Raw genomic sequence first — 21,190 nt, 5'->3', positions numbered from 1 at the left:
GATACATCTATTCAATTCCTTTTAATTTCAGTCTCTATCCTGTCACCTCATGTGTTAAATCATCTCTTCAACTGAACAAGTGTAAAAAAACCTTTAATTTCCCTTCCCCTTCCCCACTAACAATGCTGGTCTATCAAACTTTGATTGTTTTTGTTCGAGTATCAGAAGCTGAGGGGAAATGTGATGCAAGTTTATAAAATTATGAGGGGCACAGATATGGTAGATGGTTAGGCGCTTTTTTACGCATGGGCGGAACATTGAAGGCATAGGTGAGAGGGGCCAAATTTAAAGGAGACGTGCATGGGAACTTTTTTTTAATCCACAGAGAGGTGTAGATGCCTGGAATGCACTGTCAGGTGTTTAGTGTGGGGGAGAGAGATGAAGGTTGAAGCAGGCAGGATAATGATGTTTAAGAGGCATTTAGACAGGCACATGAACAAGAGAATGGAGGGATATGGATCATGAGCAGCAAAGGACGTTTGCTTGTTTAATTTGGCAAGTTAAAGGGGAGAATCCAGAATAGCAAAATATATAGCTTTCCCCACCCATAACACCAAAATGATTTAATGGTTATAAATGATATCATCTCCATAGCTTTAACAGAGGAATGTGATCCACTAATGCCCCAGCTCAACATCACTTTGCTCAAGGAAGTTTCTAGTGATGCAGTTGTACTTCATCTGAATGCTTGACATGGTCAGAATTCTCACACAGATGATACTTGTATCTAGCTCGTAATCTTGCAACACTATGATCCGAGATACCACTTTGGGTGTAATCAGGTTTGAGGCGGAATTTCTTTAGCCGAAGAATTTCTTTAACTACTGCTGTGTCACCTTATCTCAGTACACGTGACAATAAAAATCCATTACCAAAATTATTAATGTTGGTCTGGGTACACATTATGAAAAGTGTGTTTTAAAATCTTATTCCCAGGAAGCTGATGTGAACTGGGCCACTTTAAGTATCCATCCTTGCTCTTGAAAATAGTGGCGAGGGACCTGCCTGAGTTGTTGCAGTTTTGAGAACAATGGACTTACTGAAATATGATGTTAAACCAGATCTCATATGTGCCAATTGAAGATACTATCAATTCCAGAGCAGTTATACAAATAGGCTTATTGAATGTTTCAGACGTACCTGCATATCCAGTTCATGGCATCTTTGTGAAATCTCCTCCTTTGCTGCCAATGCTTCATTGAGCTCTTCAGTTGTTTTCTTTAACTGAAAGTAGCAATGGCAAAAGACTTATTTACATTTCTAGATATAGTAAGCCAATAGCTATTTCTGCATGGGTAATCCAATGATGAACCTTGTAACCCAGCAAAATATTATATATGCCACAAAGAACTTCTCCACTTCGAACATTTCTAGTTTTCTGTGTCAGACTCAAACCCTTAGAGCTGAGGTGATGATAATAGACAAATAAGTTGTTTTGGCATGTAGTTAAGCTAAATATCACTCAAGACACTTCAGACAGCACAGTTTTACTACGCCAAGAATAGCATGGTGATCTGCCTCAATGACTACCATTCAGCATGAGGTGCATCAAGAGATTGGTTATGCGGTGAATCAACTACTGCCTGAGAAATAATCTGGATCTGCTTCAATTTGCCAATCGCCATAACAGTCAACAGCAGATGCTATTCCACTGGTTCTCCACTCTGCTCTGAACCATCTGGGTGAAAGGAACACATACAGTTTGACTACTGGTATTCGACTATTGTTTGTTGTTTAAAATTATCACTCCTCCAAACTCATCTGTAAAACTCCAAGATCAGGGTCTCTGTACTTTCCTATGTATAGGGCATAGGTATTGGTACAGCAACAATTCATGTTGGCTGTGATGTGGCAATTAAATAATCTATTCCAGAGATCACATTCATGTTTTCAATAGCTAGAATTCTCTGATGCTCATGGGAGCTATTTTGAAACATTAACAATTCTGCCATATCTCTGACAGAAACGGTGACTTGATCACCTTGGGACTAGTGATGAAAGTAGAGCAAGTAGCATTATTATTTTTACAGGGACTGCCACCACACTGTGATTGTCAACAATCATATGTTACTGGGCAAATAGAGCTAAGGAGCAGCATACAGCATCTGTGGCTAGCTGCAGCTAGAGGAACAAGAACTGGCATCTACAAAAGCCAAGAGATAACCAGCCAAGACACAAATCTTCTGCACTCCTGGAAATCTTACACAGGACCTTGTGCCATCTAAAACAGCAGCCCTAATCATTGTTGAGCTTTGATTCTAATGATGAAGATGCTTTATCTTTAGTATATTACAAAGTATATTTAGTACATTGAACAAACTGCTCTTATGGAGCTTGCCTAGGACATAGACATGACATCAGCATCTGCCATGGGAGATCAGGCAACCAATCATTTTGATACAACTCAGAGCACTGACAAAGAACTTACAAAGACCCCAACAATGGACAATGACAGTAGAAAAGGAGGCAAAAGGGAGGTCTGATTAATTATGCCATAAGGTCATTAAATACAGGGATGTCATCGGTAAGTTGTCTGGATTCAGCTGACCTAGATGAGAAGCAGGGGATTTAATGCTCTGCCTAAAATAGATAGTGAAGCAGAACAATAAGAACTTTAGGGAAAATCAATAACGACCACGTATCTTCATTAAATCATTACTTTATTAAATCATTAGAGATATATGCTAGGACCACAAATATAGGACCAGTAAATGTGGCTAGAAATTTCATGTGTCATCATGGTTCCCAGTTGGTAGAGCAAGCTAGAGAAGATGTGCAATTCCACATTAAGAATCAGGATATATAGTTAAGAACTGGGTGCATTAGCACAACACCAACAGCTTTGGTGATATCCCAATCCATAGTTAAGTATTTTCTTTGTGCACTTAAGAGGAACTTATCAAACCTCATCTGAATGTTACAAAACCTATGTACTTAGATGTATCTCACAATATTTTTATTTCCCTACATACAGCTTCTGAAAGCTTTGTCTGGTAAATGCTTTAACTGTGAAAAATGGATGATGAAAAGGATGTAGGCTCTTTAGAATATTTGCATTTAAATTCACCCAGTCTTTTCTCCAAAATGCAATTTTAGTTTCTGCAATTTATGATTCAAAAAGCTAATTGGTTGGGCTTTAGAACTTGATCATTTCCGAGATTTTTGCTGTCTCCTTCTGACGAGAGAACCCTAAATTTTATTCAATTTGTCTTCCACCAGACATTTTCTCTAGCTGCCACAAATAGTTTATGTTAGCACAGTTCATCTCATCTGAGGAAATGGAATATGTCCTCATGAAATTGTTATGGAACCTATCTAGTTCCAACTATATTTAACGTTAATTTCATTACAAAAATCACAAACAGTTTCCTTAATTAAACTCTAATTAATTAAAATTAGAGGTTGTTTTTACAGTAAAAGGCAGATGGATATTTTCTTAATATTGGGGAACTGTGAAGAGCAAAGGGATTAAATATGGATGCACAGAAATACTAACAAGTTAGTTCATGATGTACTGGAATGATGCCTACTGGAATGTTGGCCAAAAATTATGAATAACTAATTTACACAAAGGGGAAGAAGTCTTAAGCCATCTTATAAAATATAGCGTGTACTGGGGCAATTGCAGATGTTGTTGTAATAGGTATAATGCAATATGGAACAAAAACTGATAAAATGAGTTGAGGCACAGAATTAGTAACGATCTAATTGCAAGGTTTATTGGACAAGAAGATGACTGGCTAATCCTATTTCTGTGCTCCTACCTGGCGATCAAGATCCAGGTATGCATCATTCCCAATTGATGCTGGTGTTTCTTTACTCATGAGCTGTAAACAAAATGCAAATGAACTGTTAAAAATTAAGTAAATTAATCAATCAATTGCAAGTAAAACAAAAAGCTCAAACTGTCCCATTTAAAAGGGTTAAAGTAAATAGACAATTTAATTTCACAGAGCCTTTTTGAGGACCTTCTTGAGCTCTAGAAATCAAGAGCAGGATGAAAATTCAGAGGGGGCGGAGAGAGGAGGATAGGAGGAGAGAGAGAGGAAGAGGAGAGAGAGGGGGGAGGAGAGGATTGAGAAGGGAGAGGAGAGATTTGAGAGAGAGATGGAAGAGGAAGAAGGAGAGGAAGGAGGGAGGAGTAAAAAGAGGGAGAGGGGAGAGAGGAAAAAGAGAGAAAAAGGAGGGGACCAGGGGAGAAGGGGGAGCTGCGGGAGAGAGAGAGGGGAGAGAATGAGGAACGCACGAGAGAGGGAGGGAGGAGAGGGGGGGGAGGAGAGGGGGGGGGGGGGGAGGGGGAGGAGAGGCATCTAGGGAGGAGAGGAGGGGGAGTGGGTGAGGAGAGGGGAAAAACGGAGAAGGAGAGAATAGGAGGAGGGCTAGCAACGAGAGAGAGAGGGAGGGGGCCCTCACGAACTAGAGAGGGGGCGGGAGACAGAGGGAGGGGGGGGAAGGGAGGAGGAGAGGAGAGAGAGACACTAGAGGAGAAGGGAGGGGAGGAGAGGAGAGGAAGAGGAGAGGGGAGAGAGGAGAGGAGAGGAGGGAGAGGAGAGACCCGCCTATCCAGAGGGAGGAGAAAAAGGGAGGAGGAGAGGAGAGGAACTAGAGAGGGGGGGGGAGAGAGAGGAGAGAGAGGGAGAGGGGGAGGAGAGAGAGGAGGGGGGGAGGAGAGAGGGGGGGAGGAGAGAGGGGGGGAGAGGAGGGGGGAGGAGGGGAGGAGGGGAGAGAGAGAAGGGGGAGGAGAGGAGAGGCGGGGGGGAGAGGAGGGGAGGGGGGGAGGAGGAGGGGGGGACGAGAGGAGGAGAGAGGGGGGGGAGAGGAGAGGGGGAAAGGAGGAGAGGGGGAGGGAGAGGAGAGGGAAGGGGGGAGGGAGGGGAGGGGGAGGAGAGGAGCGGGGGGGAGGAGGAGGGGGGCGAGAGGAGAGAGGAGGAGAGGAGGGGAGGAGAGCGGGGGGGGGAGAAGAGGAGAGGAAAGGGGGGGGGGGGAGAGGAGAGGGGAGCGAGGGGGGAGAGAGGAGGGGGGGGAGAGAGAGGAGAGGGAGAGAGGGAGGGGAGGAGAGGAGAGGAGGGGGGGGGGAGGAGAGGGGAGGGGGGAGAGAAGGGGGAGGGGAGGAGAGGGAGGGAGAGAGAGGGGGAGGGGGGAGAGGGAGGAGGGGAGGAGAGGAGGGGGAGGAAGAGGGGGAGGAGAGGGAGAGGGAGAGGGGAGGAGGGGAGGGAGGGAGAGGGGGAGAGGAGAGGAGGGGGAGGAGGGGAGAGGGAGAGGGGGGAGAGGGAGGAGAGGGGAGGGGAGAGGGACGGGGAGGGGGGAGAGGGGAGAGGGAGGAGAGGAGAGGCGAGGGGGAGGGGGGAGAGAGGGGGGAGGGGAGAGAGAGAGAGTGAGAGGAAGGGGAGAGAGGAAGGGAGGGAGAGAGAGAGGGAGAGAGAGAGAGAGAGAGAGAGAGAGAGAGGGAGAGAAAGAGAGGGAGGGGAGAAAGAGAGAGAGAGGAAGAGAGAGAGAGAGAGAGAGGGGGGGGGAGAGAGGGGAGAGCGGGGAGGGAGAAGAGCGGGGGGGAGGAGAGGGGGAGAGGAGAGCGAGAGGGGGAGGGGGAGAGGAGAGAGGGGGGAGGGGAGAGAGAGAGAGAGAAAGGGAGAAAGATAGGAAGGGGGGGAGAGACAGAGAGGGAGAGGGAGAGGGAAAGGGAGGAGAGAGGGGGGGGGGGGGGAGAGAGAGCGGGGAGGAGAGAGGCGGGGGGGGGGGAGAGAGAGAGAGGGGGGGGGGGGAGAGAGGGAGAGGGAAGGGGGGGGGGTGGTAGACAGGGAGAGGGAGGGGGGGAGGGAGAGAGAGAGGGGGGGAAGAGAGAGAGAGGGAGGGGAGGGGAGGAGAAGGAGAGAGAGGGGGGGGGGAGAGAGAGGGGGGAAGGGGAGAGAGAGGGGGGGGGGAGAGAGAGAGAGAGAGGGGAGAGAGAGAGAGAGAGAGGGAGAGAGGGGGAGGAGGAGAGAGGGAGGGAGGAGGAGCAGGGGGGTGGCAGCTCACGGGGGGCGGCAGCTTCCCCACCAGGCGCCGGGCCCGCGTGAGGCTGCAGCCGGCGTGGACCAGAGCGAGGCACGGAGCGATCTGAGGACTGTCAAAAAGCGGAGGACCGGCCGATTGTGGCTTCCGTGAGGAGAAACCCACCCACCCGCGTGACAGATGATCGGGCGGGCGAGACGGAGAGGAGGTTGTCCCCCGTGACACACACACACACACACATCCAAGATCAGAGTTTTATAGGTATAAGGATAGGAAATACTTGTGTGTGGGAACAATAATGTCAGTGGACCAATTATTCCGTTACAGGTTTTGCTTTTGCTTTGGAATTTTCCACATAATTCTTAGTCTTTGGAACACTTAATAGTATCATTGCTTTTGCACCATGGCAACTAATTTCAACATGTAAAGCACCACAGAAGCCAATGAAAAGCTATGAAACTGAGAGCTTATCATTTGCTGCATTTCTGTTTGCAAAATTTGGGAAGAACTCTTCCCTTTTCCAAATTAAAGTGGGAGCTCTTTAACATTCCCCTTGGGTTGATAACTGTTTGATTTATAAATTTATCCCAATAAAACAATTACTCAACTCACAGGAAGTTGCCAGCTTGAGGTTCAAGTCATGGAAATGAGGCTCCCATTTCTGATTCCAAAATGCATTCAACCACGCTGGAAATTATTTAATTATAGATTTTTTTAAATGTAAAACTTCAGACTACATTTTGCACTCTGTATCTTTCCCTTTGCACTACCTATTGTAGATGAACTTGGCTTGATTGTAATTATGTATAATATTATCAGATTTGATTTGACAGCATGTAAAAAAAAAAGAGCTTTGCAATGTATAAGCAATGAACTGCAGGAGCTGATTTATTTTTAAAAAAATAGACAAAGCGCAGGAGTAACTCAGCGGTCAGGCAGCATCTCTGGAGAATATGGATAGGTGATGTTTTGGGTTGCGACACTTCCTCAGACCCTGTCGGATGTAGGGTCCCGACCAAAACATCACTTCCATGTTCTCTAGAGATGCTGCGTGACCCACCGAGTTACTCCAGAACTGTGTGGTGCTTGGTGCACGTGACAATAATAAACTTAAACGTAACCTGCAGTATTTTGTATTTGTTATGATATAATCAAGTCTGGTGGGACAATGACATCTAAGATAAATGTAGTCAAAGATGAAGGAGAAAATAAATGCAAAGGAGGGCAAAGTAGGCAATCTTTGTAATAGAAATATATAACTGAAAGCCAAATTGATGTAGATGATGTGCAAAGCCTGTCTCAGTCTTATGGCTCTGATGCTTGTATGGAAAGTGGTCCTGAGCAAATGGATGGTGTTGTCAAAGGGCACCCAAGAAAATGCCATGGAGAAGAAAGGAAAAGACAAAGCTAGAAATTATATTGCCACGATGGAATTAATAACAAGGGCAATGAGTAACACATTCCATCTGGTCAATAAATGAGTAGCTTTAGAGGAAAATACTGTGGTAGACTGCATTAAAGGTTGAGAAGGTACTGAGAAATTGTGCACTAGACCAAAAGTTTTGCTCATCATGTTGGTGACATGAAAAGTGATTTAAATAGTAAGTTACATTAGAGATGAGCTTGGATTTACAGGGTGCTGATGTCTTCAAGAGTAAGAGATTTGTAGACTAGAAAGAAATATAAAGTTTGCAAGGACAGAATAATCTGGGGAGGTGTTTTTATAATATTGGCAGCTTTAAAAGTCAGGAAATAATACCCAAGAGGCGATTACAATTTGTAATCAGTATAGCAGTCAAGAAAGTTAAATCCTTTCAAACCATCAGTTGAAATTGCATTTTCAGCTGTGTGAGAACAGCAGTGTGCCAAAGCTAAAAACAGCCTTAAATAGCATTTAAATTAACCAACTTTCAACAGGGCAAAAGGAGTGCAGCACGGCAGCAAGAAGCACTTGATAATTTAAATGCAAGAGACATACATGGAAAACATACCTCCTGAATGGCTGCCATGACAACGTGCTGAACAGATTCTTCCATCACCATGATTGTTTGTATTTGCTCTGTAAAAAAAAATGTCCTTCTTAACTGATTATAAATGTAACACACAATTATGTGTAATAAATAAACAGGCTTTCCGTCATGAACCGAATCTTCAACATATTATACATATTTTTGATGTTGTATATAAAAAATAGAAAAGCTGAAGAGAAGCTGAAGACACGTTCTTTAGATTTTACCATTTTTTCCAATCTTAGACAACTTTCCACCAGACGACATGGCAATAGTACAAACTGAAGGAAAATATTTTCAATATTGTGTGTTAAATAATTCTTGAAAACATAAACTGAAAACAATGCTTTCAAGTAGCATGGAAATAAAAAACTTTATTTATAATAAATACATAATAAAAATAGAAAATGCTGGAAGTACTCAGCAGGTTAGGTCAAATCTATGGGAAGATTTTCCCATTGGCAGCATATTCTTTTGCTATGCACAAATATTAAGGAAACCAAGGACCACCTCAGGAAATTCTGTTAGTTAAAATTTGCAGGTTAAACACCTAAGAATTAGGCTGAAGATAGTCACAAAAAGCTGGAGTAACTTAGCGGGACAGGCAGCATCTCTGGAGAGAAGGAATGGGTGGTGTTTCGGGTCGAGACCCTTCTTCAGAGTCTGAAGGGTCTCGACCCGAAACATTACCCATTCCTTCTCTCCAGAAAAGAATGCTGATGTCTGTCCCTCTGAGAAGAGACACTCCAGCTCATTGTGACTAGTGGGACGCACAGCACTCAGATTTCAGTTTAAAACCAACATTCTTGTGACCACCTGTGTTTTATCCTCTGTTCTAGAAACATAGAAACATATACTACAATTAGGTGCAGGAGTAGGCCAATCCCTTTCGAGCTGATGTCTGATAATGCTGATATCCAAACTCAGTAGACCTGAACTCTCTCCATACCCTGGGATCCCTTGGAATAGGGCCACATCTAAGCTCTCTTAAATATAGCCAATGTGACTCAACTACCCTCTGTGGCAGAGAGTTCCAGAGATTCACCACTCTCTGTGTGAAAAAAGTTCTCCTCATCTCGGTTTTAAAGGATTTCATCCTTAAGCTGTGTGAACCTTGTCCTGACTTCCCAACATCGGGATAATCTTCCTGCATGTGTCCAACCCCTAAGTTTTGTAATTCTTAAGATCCCCTCTGACCTCCTACATTCTAGGAGTTTTATCCTCTGTTCTGGGTGCTCTTGGTTCCTTTCTAGGAGTCTAGTGAACTTCTCCACTCCTATGGCAATAATGTCCTTCCTCAGATTTGGAGATGGAATACTCCAGGTGTGTGCTGACCAAGGGTTCGTTTCTGGCTCCTGGTTCCTTTCTACATGCTGCTCCTAATGTGTGGGGCAAAATGTGGGCAAAACAGCAGGGGAGAGAATTGATTAGAGGGAAAATAAGGGGGTATTGGGACTGATGGGAATACACTGACAGCCAACAAAACTTATCGGCTGAATAGGTTCCTTCTATGTCATAAGAAAAAATTATAATATGAAAACTCTTTGTTTACTTTTGATTAGCAAACTAGCAGTAGTTAATTCAATATTCTAATACTCCCCTCTCTAATATCTTCCCTCAGTTAACACCACCAGGAATAGATCATTAGGCATGTACCTTTATTACTGTGAAAATTACTATATGCACATGACATTTGAAGCCAATCAACTCCAGCAGCACTGGGAATGTGAGTTGAGAATAGTAACGGTTGCTTAAAAAGTAGCTTGTTGAGAAAACAGACAGACAGTAATTTTACATGCAGAGGTTATTCACCCATTTTGCCTGCTCTCTTCAAACAATCAACATGCCTCATTTCCCTGCTTTCTTTGTGTATGCTTTAATTTTTTTGGGAGAATCTAAATTTACCAATTTTAAATTCGAATCTACCAGCAAATGAGTGGATTAAATTCAAATCTACCAGCTGAAGGTAGGTGAGAAAAGTTTGGGAGGTTTGAAAAAAGCACCAAGAGTCAGCCCGGGGCAATTACCTTGAAGGTCGCAGAGAAGCGGGAACCAGACCAGCGAGTGAGTAGATTGGCTGAGACATCCTAATTAGTTGTGTAGATAGTTGACTTGATTAGATAAAATTTAGGTCTAGTTGGGCGTGGAAGTGTTGTGGGGAAGTGCCTTGGTGAGGTGAAGTGGGAGTCTTTGGCTCAAGAGTCTTCAGCGAGGAGGCGGAGGCAAGGAGGCTACACTTGAATTAGTTGAGTGTTTAATTTAATTTCAATATTTAAACTTGTGATGGCAGGAATGTTATTGCAGTGCATTGTTGCAGGATGTGGGAAGTCATGGGCATTGCTGATGTCACTGACCACTGTCACTACACCTGTGGGAACTGTGTCACTGTGCAGATGCAGCTGCTCAAGGACCGAGTTAGGGAACTGGAGCTGCAGCTGGATGACCTGTGGTTCATCCAGGACAACAAAAGCTTCCTGGTCAGGACATAGTCAGGTCATCAAGAGTGCAGGAGGTGCGACGGGAAGAGGACGAAAAGAAAGGGGATGAAGCGAATGCAGGACACCTCGGCGGAAGTACATCATGCAGACAGGTACACCCTCTTGGGAGCTGTCGGGGCAGACGATGCTTCCAGTCCGAGCGGCGGCCAGACCTGTGACTCGAATCCTAACGCTGAGACTTGACCGGCGAGTCTGACGTCAGACAGAACTCTAGTGGTGGGTGACTCCATTATCAGAGGTGCGGACAGGAGATTCTGTGGTGACAGGCGAGACTTAAGAATGGTGTGTTGCCTCCCTGGTGCCAGGGTCCAAAACGTCTCAGACCGACTTCAGAACATCCTCGAGAGGGAAGGCGAGCAGCAGGAAGTAGTTGTGCATGTAGGCACAAATGACGTGGGTATGAAGAAGAAGATCTGCAACATGAATATAGAGAACCAGGTAGGAGGGCTGATAAGCAGAACTTCTCGGGTGGTTATCTCTGGGTTGCATCCAGTACCTCGTGCTAGTGAGAGTGTGAATATGCAGGGATTTGGGTACTTTGGGAAATGGCAGGTGTCTGGGAAAGACTGGGCTTCACTGATGGTGGATATAGGAAATCATCGTGCTGATCAAGAAGCTAAAGAAATGTCCAGGGAGCGCAGCGCGGTTGTACCTAAAATGATGAGACAGACTAAAAGACAGATAAAGACAAGTCTCCCTCAGAAAAGCCAATGCCGGATTTCAAATATGTCCGAAATGCTACATCTTGAAGATATGAGATTCGTCCTATCAGGCAAATCAGCCCAATTCTTAAATATTTGGTCTCCCTTTCTCAACTTATTACAAGCATATGGTGCAACACAACTGTTTCAGAACCGGGTGAGGGGTGGGTAAAGATACGAAGGAGGCATATCCCTTTCAATTTTTCTTTTTTTTTTTCTTTTTTTCTTCTCCATTTTTTTTTCTTTTCACCTCTCCTTTTTGTTTTCTCTTGGGCTTTACAGCTTTATGGGCTATTTTTTCCATGAACTAACACATATCACTACTTTATATAATATTCTCTTTCTCTCTATTTCTTGCTTTTCTTACTATTAAATTTAAAATAAGTTGTACATGAAATGTAATATGCTATTCATGTCTTATATTATTGTACATTGCTTCTAATAAAAACATTTTTTTTTAAAGAAAAGCCAATACCAACTATCCAAGATGTCATTAGGTTACAGAAGGACGTTCCTGAAAAAGATGTAGAAATGTGGAAGCAACTCGGTTGAACGGTTGATTGTCTATTGGGATTGTGGGTTACCCGGGCAGGACAAACGGATGAACTCGCAATGTGGGTTATTGAATGTGTACACTTTGCAACTCATTGTGGTGCTCAAGCAACTGGCGATACACTATTAGCTACATGGTGGCATCCGAGGTTTCCAGGAAAGGCGTGAATTGTGCAAATCGGAAAACACCCTTACCCATAAGGTCCTTTTGAAACCCTCCAGATTGTCTACATTGAGTTGGAAAGATGTTAGGGATATAAATATGTGTTAGTGATTGTAGATGTGTATAGCTAGAGGATTGAAGCCTACCCTACAATGGACAACAAAGTCTCTACAGTTGTGAAGGTACTCATGAGAGAGATTATTCTGAGATATGGAATTCCAATTTGGCCAAGTTCAGATAATGGTCCTCATTTTGTAGGACAGGTAAATAAAGAATTTTGTGAACAAATGGTCATCCAGCAGCAGTGCCTATCGACCACAGGCTGCTGGACTTGTTGAACGAGCTAATCAGACATTAAAAACTTGCTAAATAAAAAGCTGAAACGGGGGTTAACTGGTTTAAATTCCTTCCTGTAGCATTATTACAGTTGCGCACTACACCAGCAGGAAGAGCACGTTTGAGCCCGGCAGAAATTGTGTATGGTCGTCCACTCACAACCCCATGGAACCAGAGTACCCCCAGAGTTGTTCACTTTCATCATATGACAACAGAAATGACTATGTTTTATCATTGACCAGAGTATAAAAAGATTTGCATTCCAGGGTATGAGCGGCATATATTCAACTACCACCTTTAACTACCTCATCTAAAGTTGAGCCTGGTAATTTTGTCATGGTTAAGAATTAGGTAAAAAAGGTTCTGGATGCTCAGTGGGAAGGACCATATCAGGTCCTTCTCAAAACCCCGACTGCTGCCAAGGTAGAAGGGAGAAATGCGTGGGTCCACCTTCACCATTGTAAAATTATCAGTCGTTAAACTTAATTTGCTAACTTCTTTTCTTTAAGTGATTTCTTTTTAGTATAGATGAGTTGAGTTACCCTAGACACTGGTCGTGAGGATGAAGTATACTAACAAGATGGGCCCAAGAGAATCCACGCCCATGAAAGGTCGGGAGGTGGAAACTCATTGGTCAGATGTCTTAGAATCCACACCCATGAAAAGTCCGGAAGTGGAGACTTACTCCTAACACAACTTCACCATCATCACTGTTGGACTACTGAATTATGGACTGTTGTCATTTCACCCTGCTTGTAAAGATCATTTACGGAAAGAGTTGGTTATCATGAAATGATAAAATGGGGTGGAATGTGAATATGCAGGGATTTGGGTACTTTGGGAAATGGCAGGTGTCTGTGAAAGACCGGGCTTAACTGATGGTGACACTACATTGCAAGGTACTGAAGACACAAGTGACCCAGCTGTCACCACTAAGTCTGGACCTCTGAAGAAGCTCCAAGAAGCTTCTGCCCATGTGACCCACCTGTTGCCACTAAGTCTGGGTTCCTAAAGAGGTTTTTGTTATGTTTCAATATACTGACGCTTGTTCCGTTCTGTTATTGGTTAGGGGAGTTATGTTTCTACTTTGTTTCTGGATCTTCCCACCGGTACTCGTGATTGGTCCAAAGGGGTTGCCTTCCTCTGTACATTTCTACTTTGTTTCTGTATACTGGATAGGTGTCGAGATTGGTCTAAAGGGGTTGCCTCCCCCTGTAGTTTTGCGCCGTTAGTTTCCCGTCACTGTACAAGGATAAAAAAAAAGGGTGATCGTTTCGTTGGAGTGGGTCGGATGTCTTTCCTTCTGTTCTGTTTACGCGAGACTGCTGAGGGCTCCAGTGAGTGGATCCAAGGCCGGCCCCGCGGTGTTGTATACAAATAAAGAAGGGTTTGTACACCAGTGGTCGACTCAGTGGCTTACTGAACCAGACTAGGGAGAGAGTATTAGATCTGGAATTAACAAGGGTAGGAACAGGTGGACAGCAGGGCTCGAAATTAACCGTTGCCCGGGTGCCAATGACCACCCAAAATGCCGCTGGGCAACCTAAACGGTGACTCATTTTGCTCGGCTTGGCACTGCAGATACTGGTTTATACCGATAGACACAAAAAAATGGAGTAACTCAGCGGGTCAGGCAGCATCTCTGGATAAAAGGAACGTGGAGCGGGGCGACGAAGGGTCCGAGTAAATGATGGGCCCCGAACAGTAGCAGTAGCGGCCGTGACAGCGGCTCCATCTCCTCCTCCTCTCGCACCCCGCTCGCCCTGATAGCGGCCGCTGCTTGCAAATCCGCTAATGGCGCTTTCAAAACAAACCCTCCCGCACACCGAGGCCAGGAGGGAGGGAGGGGGAGGCCTCCTTCCGCCGTCTGAAGCAGCTGCACCAAAGATCCTATAGCTATGGGATCTTTGAGATGCACCGCTCGGCACCGCACCTTGCTGTTGGCTGGCGGAGGAGGGGAGGCGGTGGCGAGGAGATCCCAACCGCCTCCCCCTTTGTCGGCGGCACTTGGCTGTGCACAGGGACGGCCAAGGCTGCGGGGCAATGTTGTCCGAGGAGCGCTGACCTTCCTTCCTCCCCTCCTCTTCTGCCCCTTCCCCCCTCTCTCTCTTGTACGCCCCCTCCACCCCTCTTATCCTGGGACCCCTCCTCTCCATCCCGCACTGATCCCCATTCCCGCCTCTATTCAGTCCTCAGACATCCCCTGTGCTCCCCTCCACATCTACCCCCCCATCCCCCAATCTATCCATCCTGCGCTGATCACCCTATCCACCTCGCAGTGATTCTCCTGCCACCCCCCCATCCATCCTACACTGATCCCCCATCCATCCTGCACTGCCCCACCCATTCGTCCTGCACTGATCCCTCCATTCATCCCATACTGACCCAGCCTCCATTTACAATGCACCGATCCCTCCATCCATCCTGTAGTGATCTCCTCATTCATCCTGTACTGATCCCCCATTCATCCTATACTGATCCCTCATTCAACTTTTACTGAACCCCCATTCATCCTGTACTGATCCTCATGCATCCTGTAGTGATTCGCCAATCATCCTGCACAGACCCTCCGATCCACACTGTACTGCCCCCCCCCCCCTCCCCCCCCATTTATCCTGTACTGATCCCCCCATTCAAGAAAAAGGGGAACAGTCTGAAAAAGGGTCTGGACCCGAAACGTTGCCGATTTCCTTCGCTCCACAGATTCTGCCCCACCCCCTGAGTTTCTCCAGCACTTTTGTCTACTCCCATTCATCCTGTACTGATTCCCCCCCATTCATCCTGTACTGATTGCCCCCCCATCCATCCCGTACTGATCCCCCCCATTCAACACCACTGACATCCCTCGTGCTCTCCCCTCACAATTTTACATACTCCAACCTACACTCTCTAATTCACCTGCCTCAATCCATCCATTCCACACTGATTGCCTTCTCAACACCCCCCCCTACGCCATCTATCCACCCCGCATTGATTTACACACACCCTGACCCTATTGTACTGGAAATGTCTTCAGAGCGAACATTGACTATGTTTGATAACGGAATGCAATCAAATGTGTTTTAATTCCCAATGTTATTATTTGTTTTAGTCCATAAAGATGGATTAATTAAATTGTGAACACGTGAAACATTAAAACCAATGTTCGATTGTCACTGCTACCGTAGACACATTATTAAGAATTCATTTTAACGGCAAATCAATGCTCTTAATATGGAGTATCACTCCTGTAGTTATTTAATGAGCAGCATTCACAACTATTTGGGTTTATCCAGGTTTTACTTCTACAGTCGGTCATATACATTACAAATTTGGTCAGGAGATATTTCAGTTGAAATTTTAACGTTAATTCTGAAGTGGGAATGATTGAAACAGCGTTTATCAATAATTTTTTTTTAAATCTGGTGTGTACAAACTGGGTATCTTCATTGCTGCTCACAACACGTACATCTAATCTTAATGTCCGGTAACGTGCCGTTTTGACACCTTTAAGCATATTACCAAAAGAACATTTGCTGCAGTTATGTCCTTTGGCCATCTCTTGTCAGTTAGTGTAATGTTTAACCTGGCAGATGGGTATAGTCGGTTTTAACAGCTATTATCATAAAATGCCTTAAAAAAAATTATTGCAACCTGTATATTTTGTTATGGATAAATTATGTGGGAAGCGAGTGTTTCTGTACCAATAGCAATAACGGCCTATGCTTATGGCCATGTCATGGTCATTTTCGGTCCTTCACAGAAAACATGCTTGCATCAATCTGTAGTGTGCATGGTTAAGTATATGTGTTACCATGGTCCAGGATTTATTGACACAGGTTTATCATACTCTGAATAAAGCAACCACATTTTTGTTTGGAAGTGGACAGAACTAATGGAAATTGCATTAATTACAATGTGTAAAAAGAGTTGAGATATTGTATTATAATTTTGCTGCATGTCATTGTGGTATATATCATGTCTTGATTGGTGAATATGTTTAGTTTGTGACTTATTTGAAGCAGAAATAACATGTGAATATAGACAAAAATGCTGGGGAAAGTCAGCGGATGCGGCAGCATCTATGGAGCGAAGGAAATAGGCAATGTTTCAAGCCGAAACCCATCCTCAGACTGATGGGTTTCGGCCCGAAACGTTGCCTATTTCCTTTGTTCCATAGATGCTGCCGCACCCGCTGAGTTTCTCCAGCACTTTTGTCTACCTTCGATTTTCCAGCATCTGCAGTTCCTTCATGAACATAATATGTGAATGCTTCATTGAGCATAATTCCGACTGGTAACTACGCACTTCATCCAAGCACATTATCGCACACGTCATGCAAACCATCTTAAATGACCACCTAAACTGTCATTTGGCAACCTAATAAGCTGTCAAAGTGGCCCGGCTGGCAACAGGGCAAAAAAGTTAAGTGAGCGCCTTATATAGGGGATCTGAATGTGTGGCTGAGGAGTTGGTGCGGGGGGCAGGGATTTAGATTTCTAGATCACTGGAATTACCTCTGTGACAGGGGTGACTATTACAAAAGGGACGGGTTGCACCTTAATTGGAAAGGGACCGACATTCTGGCAGGCAGGTTTGCAAGTGCAACATGGGCGGGTTTGAAATAAAAAGTGAGGGGTGGAGTCAACTACGTGGAAGCGTGTCCGTGCAGCTAACGTGCAGAAAAGGTCACGTTTAAACTAACAGGGCAGGGGAATGGGACCCAATGCAAGGAGACAGAGGGCCCTCAAAGGAGGACAAAAGCAAGAGGCAAAAGGGAGATAAGAAAAACAAACCTGAAAGCTTTGTGCCTTAATGCGAGTAGCATTCAAAATAAGGTGCATGAATTAAATGCGCAGTTGGTAGTTAAGGGATATGATATAGTTGGAATTATGGAGATATGGCTCCAGGGTGACCAAGGCTGGGAGCTAAACATGTAGAGGTATTCTATATACAGGAAGGATAGACAGAAAGGAAGAGGAGGTGGGGTGGCATTGCTGGCTAAGGAGGAGATTAATGCAATAGCAAGCAGTGACATTAGCTTGGATGCTGTAGAATCGGTATGGGTAGAACTGCAAAATAGCCAAGGGCAGAAAACGCTTGTTGGAGTTGTATACAGACCACCAAACAGCAGTAGAGAAGTTGGGGATAGCATCAAGCAGGGAATTAGTGATGTGTGTAGCAAAGGTACAGCAGTTATCATGGGTGACTTTAATTTACATATAGATTGGGCCAACCAAATTGGTAACAGTGCTGAGGATGATTTCCTGGAACGTATACGGCATGGGTTTTTAAACCAATATGTAGAGGAATCGACTAGAGGGCAGGCCATCCTAGGCTGAGTATTGTGTAATGAGGAAGGATTAGTTAGTGATCTTGCTGTGCAAGGCCCTTTGGGCAACAGTGACCATAATATGATGGAATTCTGCATTAAGATGGAGCGTGACACGATTAATTCAGATAAGGGACCTAAACTTGATTAAAGGAGACAGAAGGTACGAGACAGGAATTGGCTAGGATAGACTGGCAAATTATACTTAAAGGGTTGACAGTGGAGATGCAATGGCAAAGATTTGAAGACCACATGGCTAAACTTCAGAAATTGGTCATCCCCGTCTGGCAAAAAAATAAAATTAGGAAGGCGGCACAACCGTAACCAACGAGGGAAGTCAAGGATAGTTCCTTAAATCCAAGGAAGAGGTACATAAATTTGCCAGAAGAAGCGGCAAACCAGAAAACTGGGAGTAATTTAGAACTCAACAGAGGAGGACAAAGGGGTTGGGGGGGGTAGCATGAAACAAAGCTTGTGGGGAATATAAAAACTGACTGCAAAGGTTTCCTTAGGTATGTAAAAAGGAAAAGATTAGTGACAACAAATGTAGGTCCCTTACAGTCAGAGACAGGTGAATTTATAATGGGAAACAAGGAAATGGCAGAACAGTTAAGCGAGAACTTTGGTTCTGTCTTCACTAAGGAAGACACAAACAATCTCCCGGAAACACTAGGAGACCGAGGATCTAGTGGGAGTGAGGAACTGAAGGGAATCCACATTAGTCAGGAAATGATTGGGGCTGAAAGCAGATAAATCCCCAGGTCTGCATCCCAGAGTACTTTCATGGATGCAATGGCGATCATTTTCCAATGTTCTCTCGACTTTGGATCAGTTCCTGTGGATTGGAGGGTAGCCTATATAACTCCACTTTTTAAAGAAAAGAGGGAGAGAGAAAACAGGGAATTATAGACCAGTTAGCCATACCTTGGTAGAGGGGAAGATGCTTGTGTCTATTATTAAAGATGTTAAAGCAGCGCATTTGGAAAGCAGTGACAGGATCGGTCAAAGTCACATTGGATTTATGAAGGGGAAATTATGCTTGACTAATCTTCTGGAATTTGTTGAGGATGTAACAAGTAGAATGGATAAGGGAGAGCCAGTGGATGTGGTGTATCAGGACTTTCAAAAAGCCTTTGACAAGGCCCACACAAGAGATTAGTGTGCAAAATTAGAGCACATGGTATTGGGGGTAGGGTATTGACATGGATAGACAACTGGTAGATTGACAGGAAGCAAAGAGTAGAATTAACAGTTCCTTTTTAGAATGGCAGGTGATGACGATTGGGGTGCCGCAAGGCTCGGTGCTGGGAACCCAGTTGTTTACAATATATATTAACGGTTTAGGCGAGGGAATTAAATGCGGATGACACAAAACTGGGTGGCAGTGTGAGCTGTGAGGAGGATGCTATGGGGCTGCAGGATGACTTGGATAGGTTGGGTGAGTGGGCAGGAGCATGGCAGATGGTATAATGTGGATAAATGTGAGGTTATCGACTTTGGTGGCAAGAACAGGAAGGCAGATTATTATCTGAATGGTGTTAGATTAGGAAAAGGGGAGGTGCAACGAGACCTGGGTGTGCTTGTACATCAGTCACTGAAGGTAAGCATGCAGGTACAGCAGGCAGCGAAGAAAGCTAATGGCATGTTGGCCTTCATTGGGAGGGGATTTGAGTTTAGGAGCAAGGAGGTCCTACTGTACAAGGGCCTGGTGAGACCGCACCTGGAATATTGTGCGCCATTTTGGTCTCCTAGTTTGATGAAGGATATTATTGCTATTGAGGGAGTGCAGTGTAGGTTCACCAGGTTAATTCCTGATATGGCAGCACTGACATATGATGAAAGAATGGATCGAATGGGCTTGTATTCACTGGAATTTAGAAGGATGAGAGGAGATCTTATAGAGACATATACAATTCTTTGGACAGGGTAGATGCAGGATAAATGTTCCTGTTGTTGGGGGAGTCCAGAACCAGGGGTCACAGTTTAAGAATAAGGGGCAGTTCATTTAGGACTGAGATGAGGAAAAACTTTTCCACCCAGAGAGTTGTGGATCTGTGGAATTCACTGCCCCAGAAGGCAGTGGAGGCCAATTCGCTGGATGTTTTCAAGAGAGAGTTAGATTTACCTCTTTGGGCTAAGGGAATCAAGAGATACGGGGAAAAAACCAGAATGGGGCACTGATTTTGGATGATCAGCCATGATCATATTGAATGGCAGTGCTGACTTGAAGGGCCAAATGGCCTACGGCTGCACCTTTTTTCTATGTTCTATGTTTCTCCACATTCTTCCTTTTGATTCTCATCAGATTTAGCTTAATTTACTGATAAATCCCATTTTTCTGATTTTAATCCGTTTAACTTTAATGATGACAGCTCTCTATCATAATCAATGATATATCACCAGAAAGTGCAGCGTGTTTTGAATATATCATTCCCAGCGAATAAAAGGAGACATGTTGTTTATGGTGCTTTATGGTTAGTGCATTTTTAACAGCTGGGGATAGCTCATACATAGACCAGAGATGTAATGGCAGTGTGAACTGTGAAGACGATACTATGAGGATGTAAGGTGACTTGAACAGGTTGGGTGAGTGGGCAGATGCAGTTTAATGTGGATAAATGTGAGGTTATCCACTTTGGTAGCAAAAACAGGAAGGCAGATTATTATCTAAATGGCGTAAAGTTGGGAAAAGGGGAAGTACAACGGGATCTGGGGGGGGGTCCTTGTTCATCAGTCACTGAAAGTAAGCATTCAGGTACAGCAGGCAGTGAAGAAAGCGAATGGCATAACATAACAAGAGGAGTTGAGTATAGGAGCAAAGAGGTCCTTCTGTAATTGTACAGGGCCCTAGTGAGACCACACCTGGAGTATTGTGTGCAGTTTTGGTCTTAAAATTTGAGGAAGGACATTCTTGCTATTGAGGGAGTGCAGCGCATGTTGCCAAGGTTAATTCCATGGATGGCGGGACTGTCATACGTTGATAGAATGCAGCGATTTGGCTTGTATACTCTGGAATTTAGAAGGATGAGAGGGAATTTTATAGAAACATATAAAATTATTAAGGGATTGGACGAGCTAGCTGCAGGAAACATGTTCACGATCTTGGGAGTCCAGAACCAGGGGCAACAGTTTAAGAATAAGGGGTAGTCATATGGGGTGCACCTATTTTCTATGACATCATATCCTCCGATATTCCAATATATTTCATAAACAGAATTTGCTCTTTGCTGAACAATCATTGTAGCTGCTTTTGTATTGTAACTGTACCTTATTGTCCTTGTAAATATGATAACATAGTACATAGAACAGAACAGTACAACACAGGAACAATGTGTGCACATAGTCCAGATCCTTCCATATTGTGCTCTCTAAAAGTCTCTAAAATGCCACCATCATATTTGCCTCCACCACTACACTTGGCAACACATTCCAGACACTCACTATGTAAAAAACTTGCCCCAACATCTCCTTTATACATATAACTATTCAGCTATGCCTTGTATTTGATATTTCCATCCTGGGCAAACGATTCTGACTAACTACCCCACCTATGCCTCTCATAATGCTATGTACTTCTATCAGTTGTCCCCTTAACCTCCGGCCATCCTTCCAGAGAAAGTAATCAAAGTCTG

The 21,190-nt window shown here is 44.4% G+C and overlaps 1 protein-coding gene across 3 annotated transcripts in view; it reads right to left on the bottom strand.

The window, feature by feature from the left end:
* The window catches only part of hook3 (hook microtubule-tethering protein 3), a 79,964-nt gene that overhangs the window by 39,624 nt on the left and 19,150 nt on the right, over positions 1 to 21,190 (bottom strand). For all 3 annotated transcript variants that reach the window (XM_055642656.1, XM_055642662.1, XM_055642646.1), the window contains exons 6-8: positions 7,980 to 8,047; positions 3,765 to 3,827; positions 1,141 to 1,224 (exon numbers count right to left, since the gene is read on the bottom strand). In XM_055642656.1, coding sequence (XP_055498631.1) covers positions 1,141 to 1,224; positions 3,765 to 3,827; positions 7,980 to 8,047 — 215 coding nt within the window. The remainder of the gene's footprint in view (positions 1 to 1,140; positions 1,225 to 3,764; positions 3,828 to 7,979; positions 8,048 to 21,190) is intronic.

This window comes from Leucoraja erinacea, chromosome 1 (genome assembly GCF_028641065.1).
Source record: "Leucoraja erinacea ecotype New England chromosome 1, Leri_hhj_1, whole genome shotgun sequence".
NCBI lineage: Eukaryota > Metazoa > Chordata > Chondrichthyes > Rajiformes > Rajidae > Leucoraja > Leucoraja erinaceus.
This window is presented reverse-complemented; position numbering and strand designations above follow the sequence as displayed.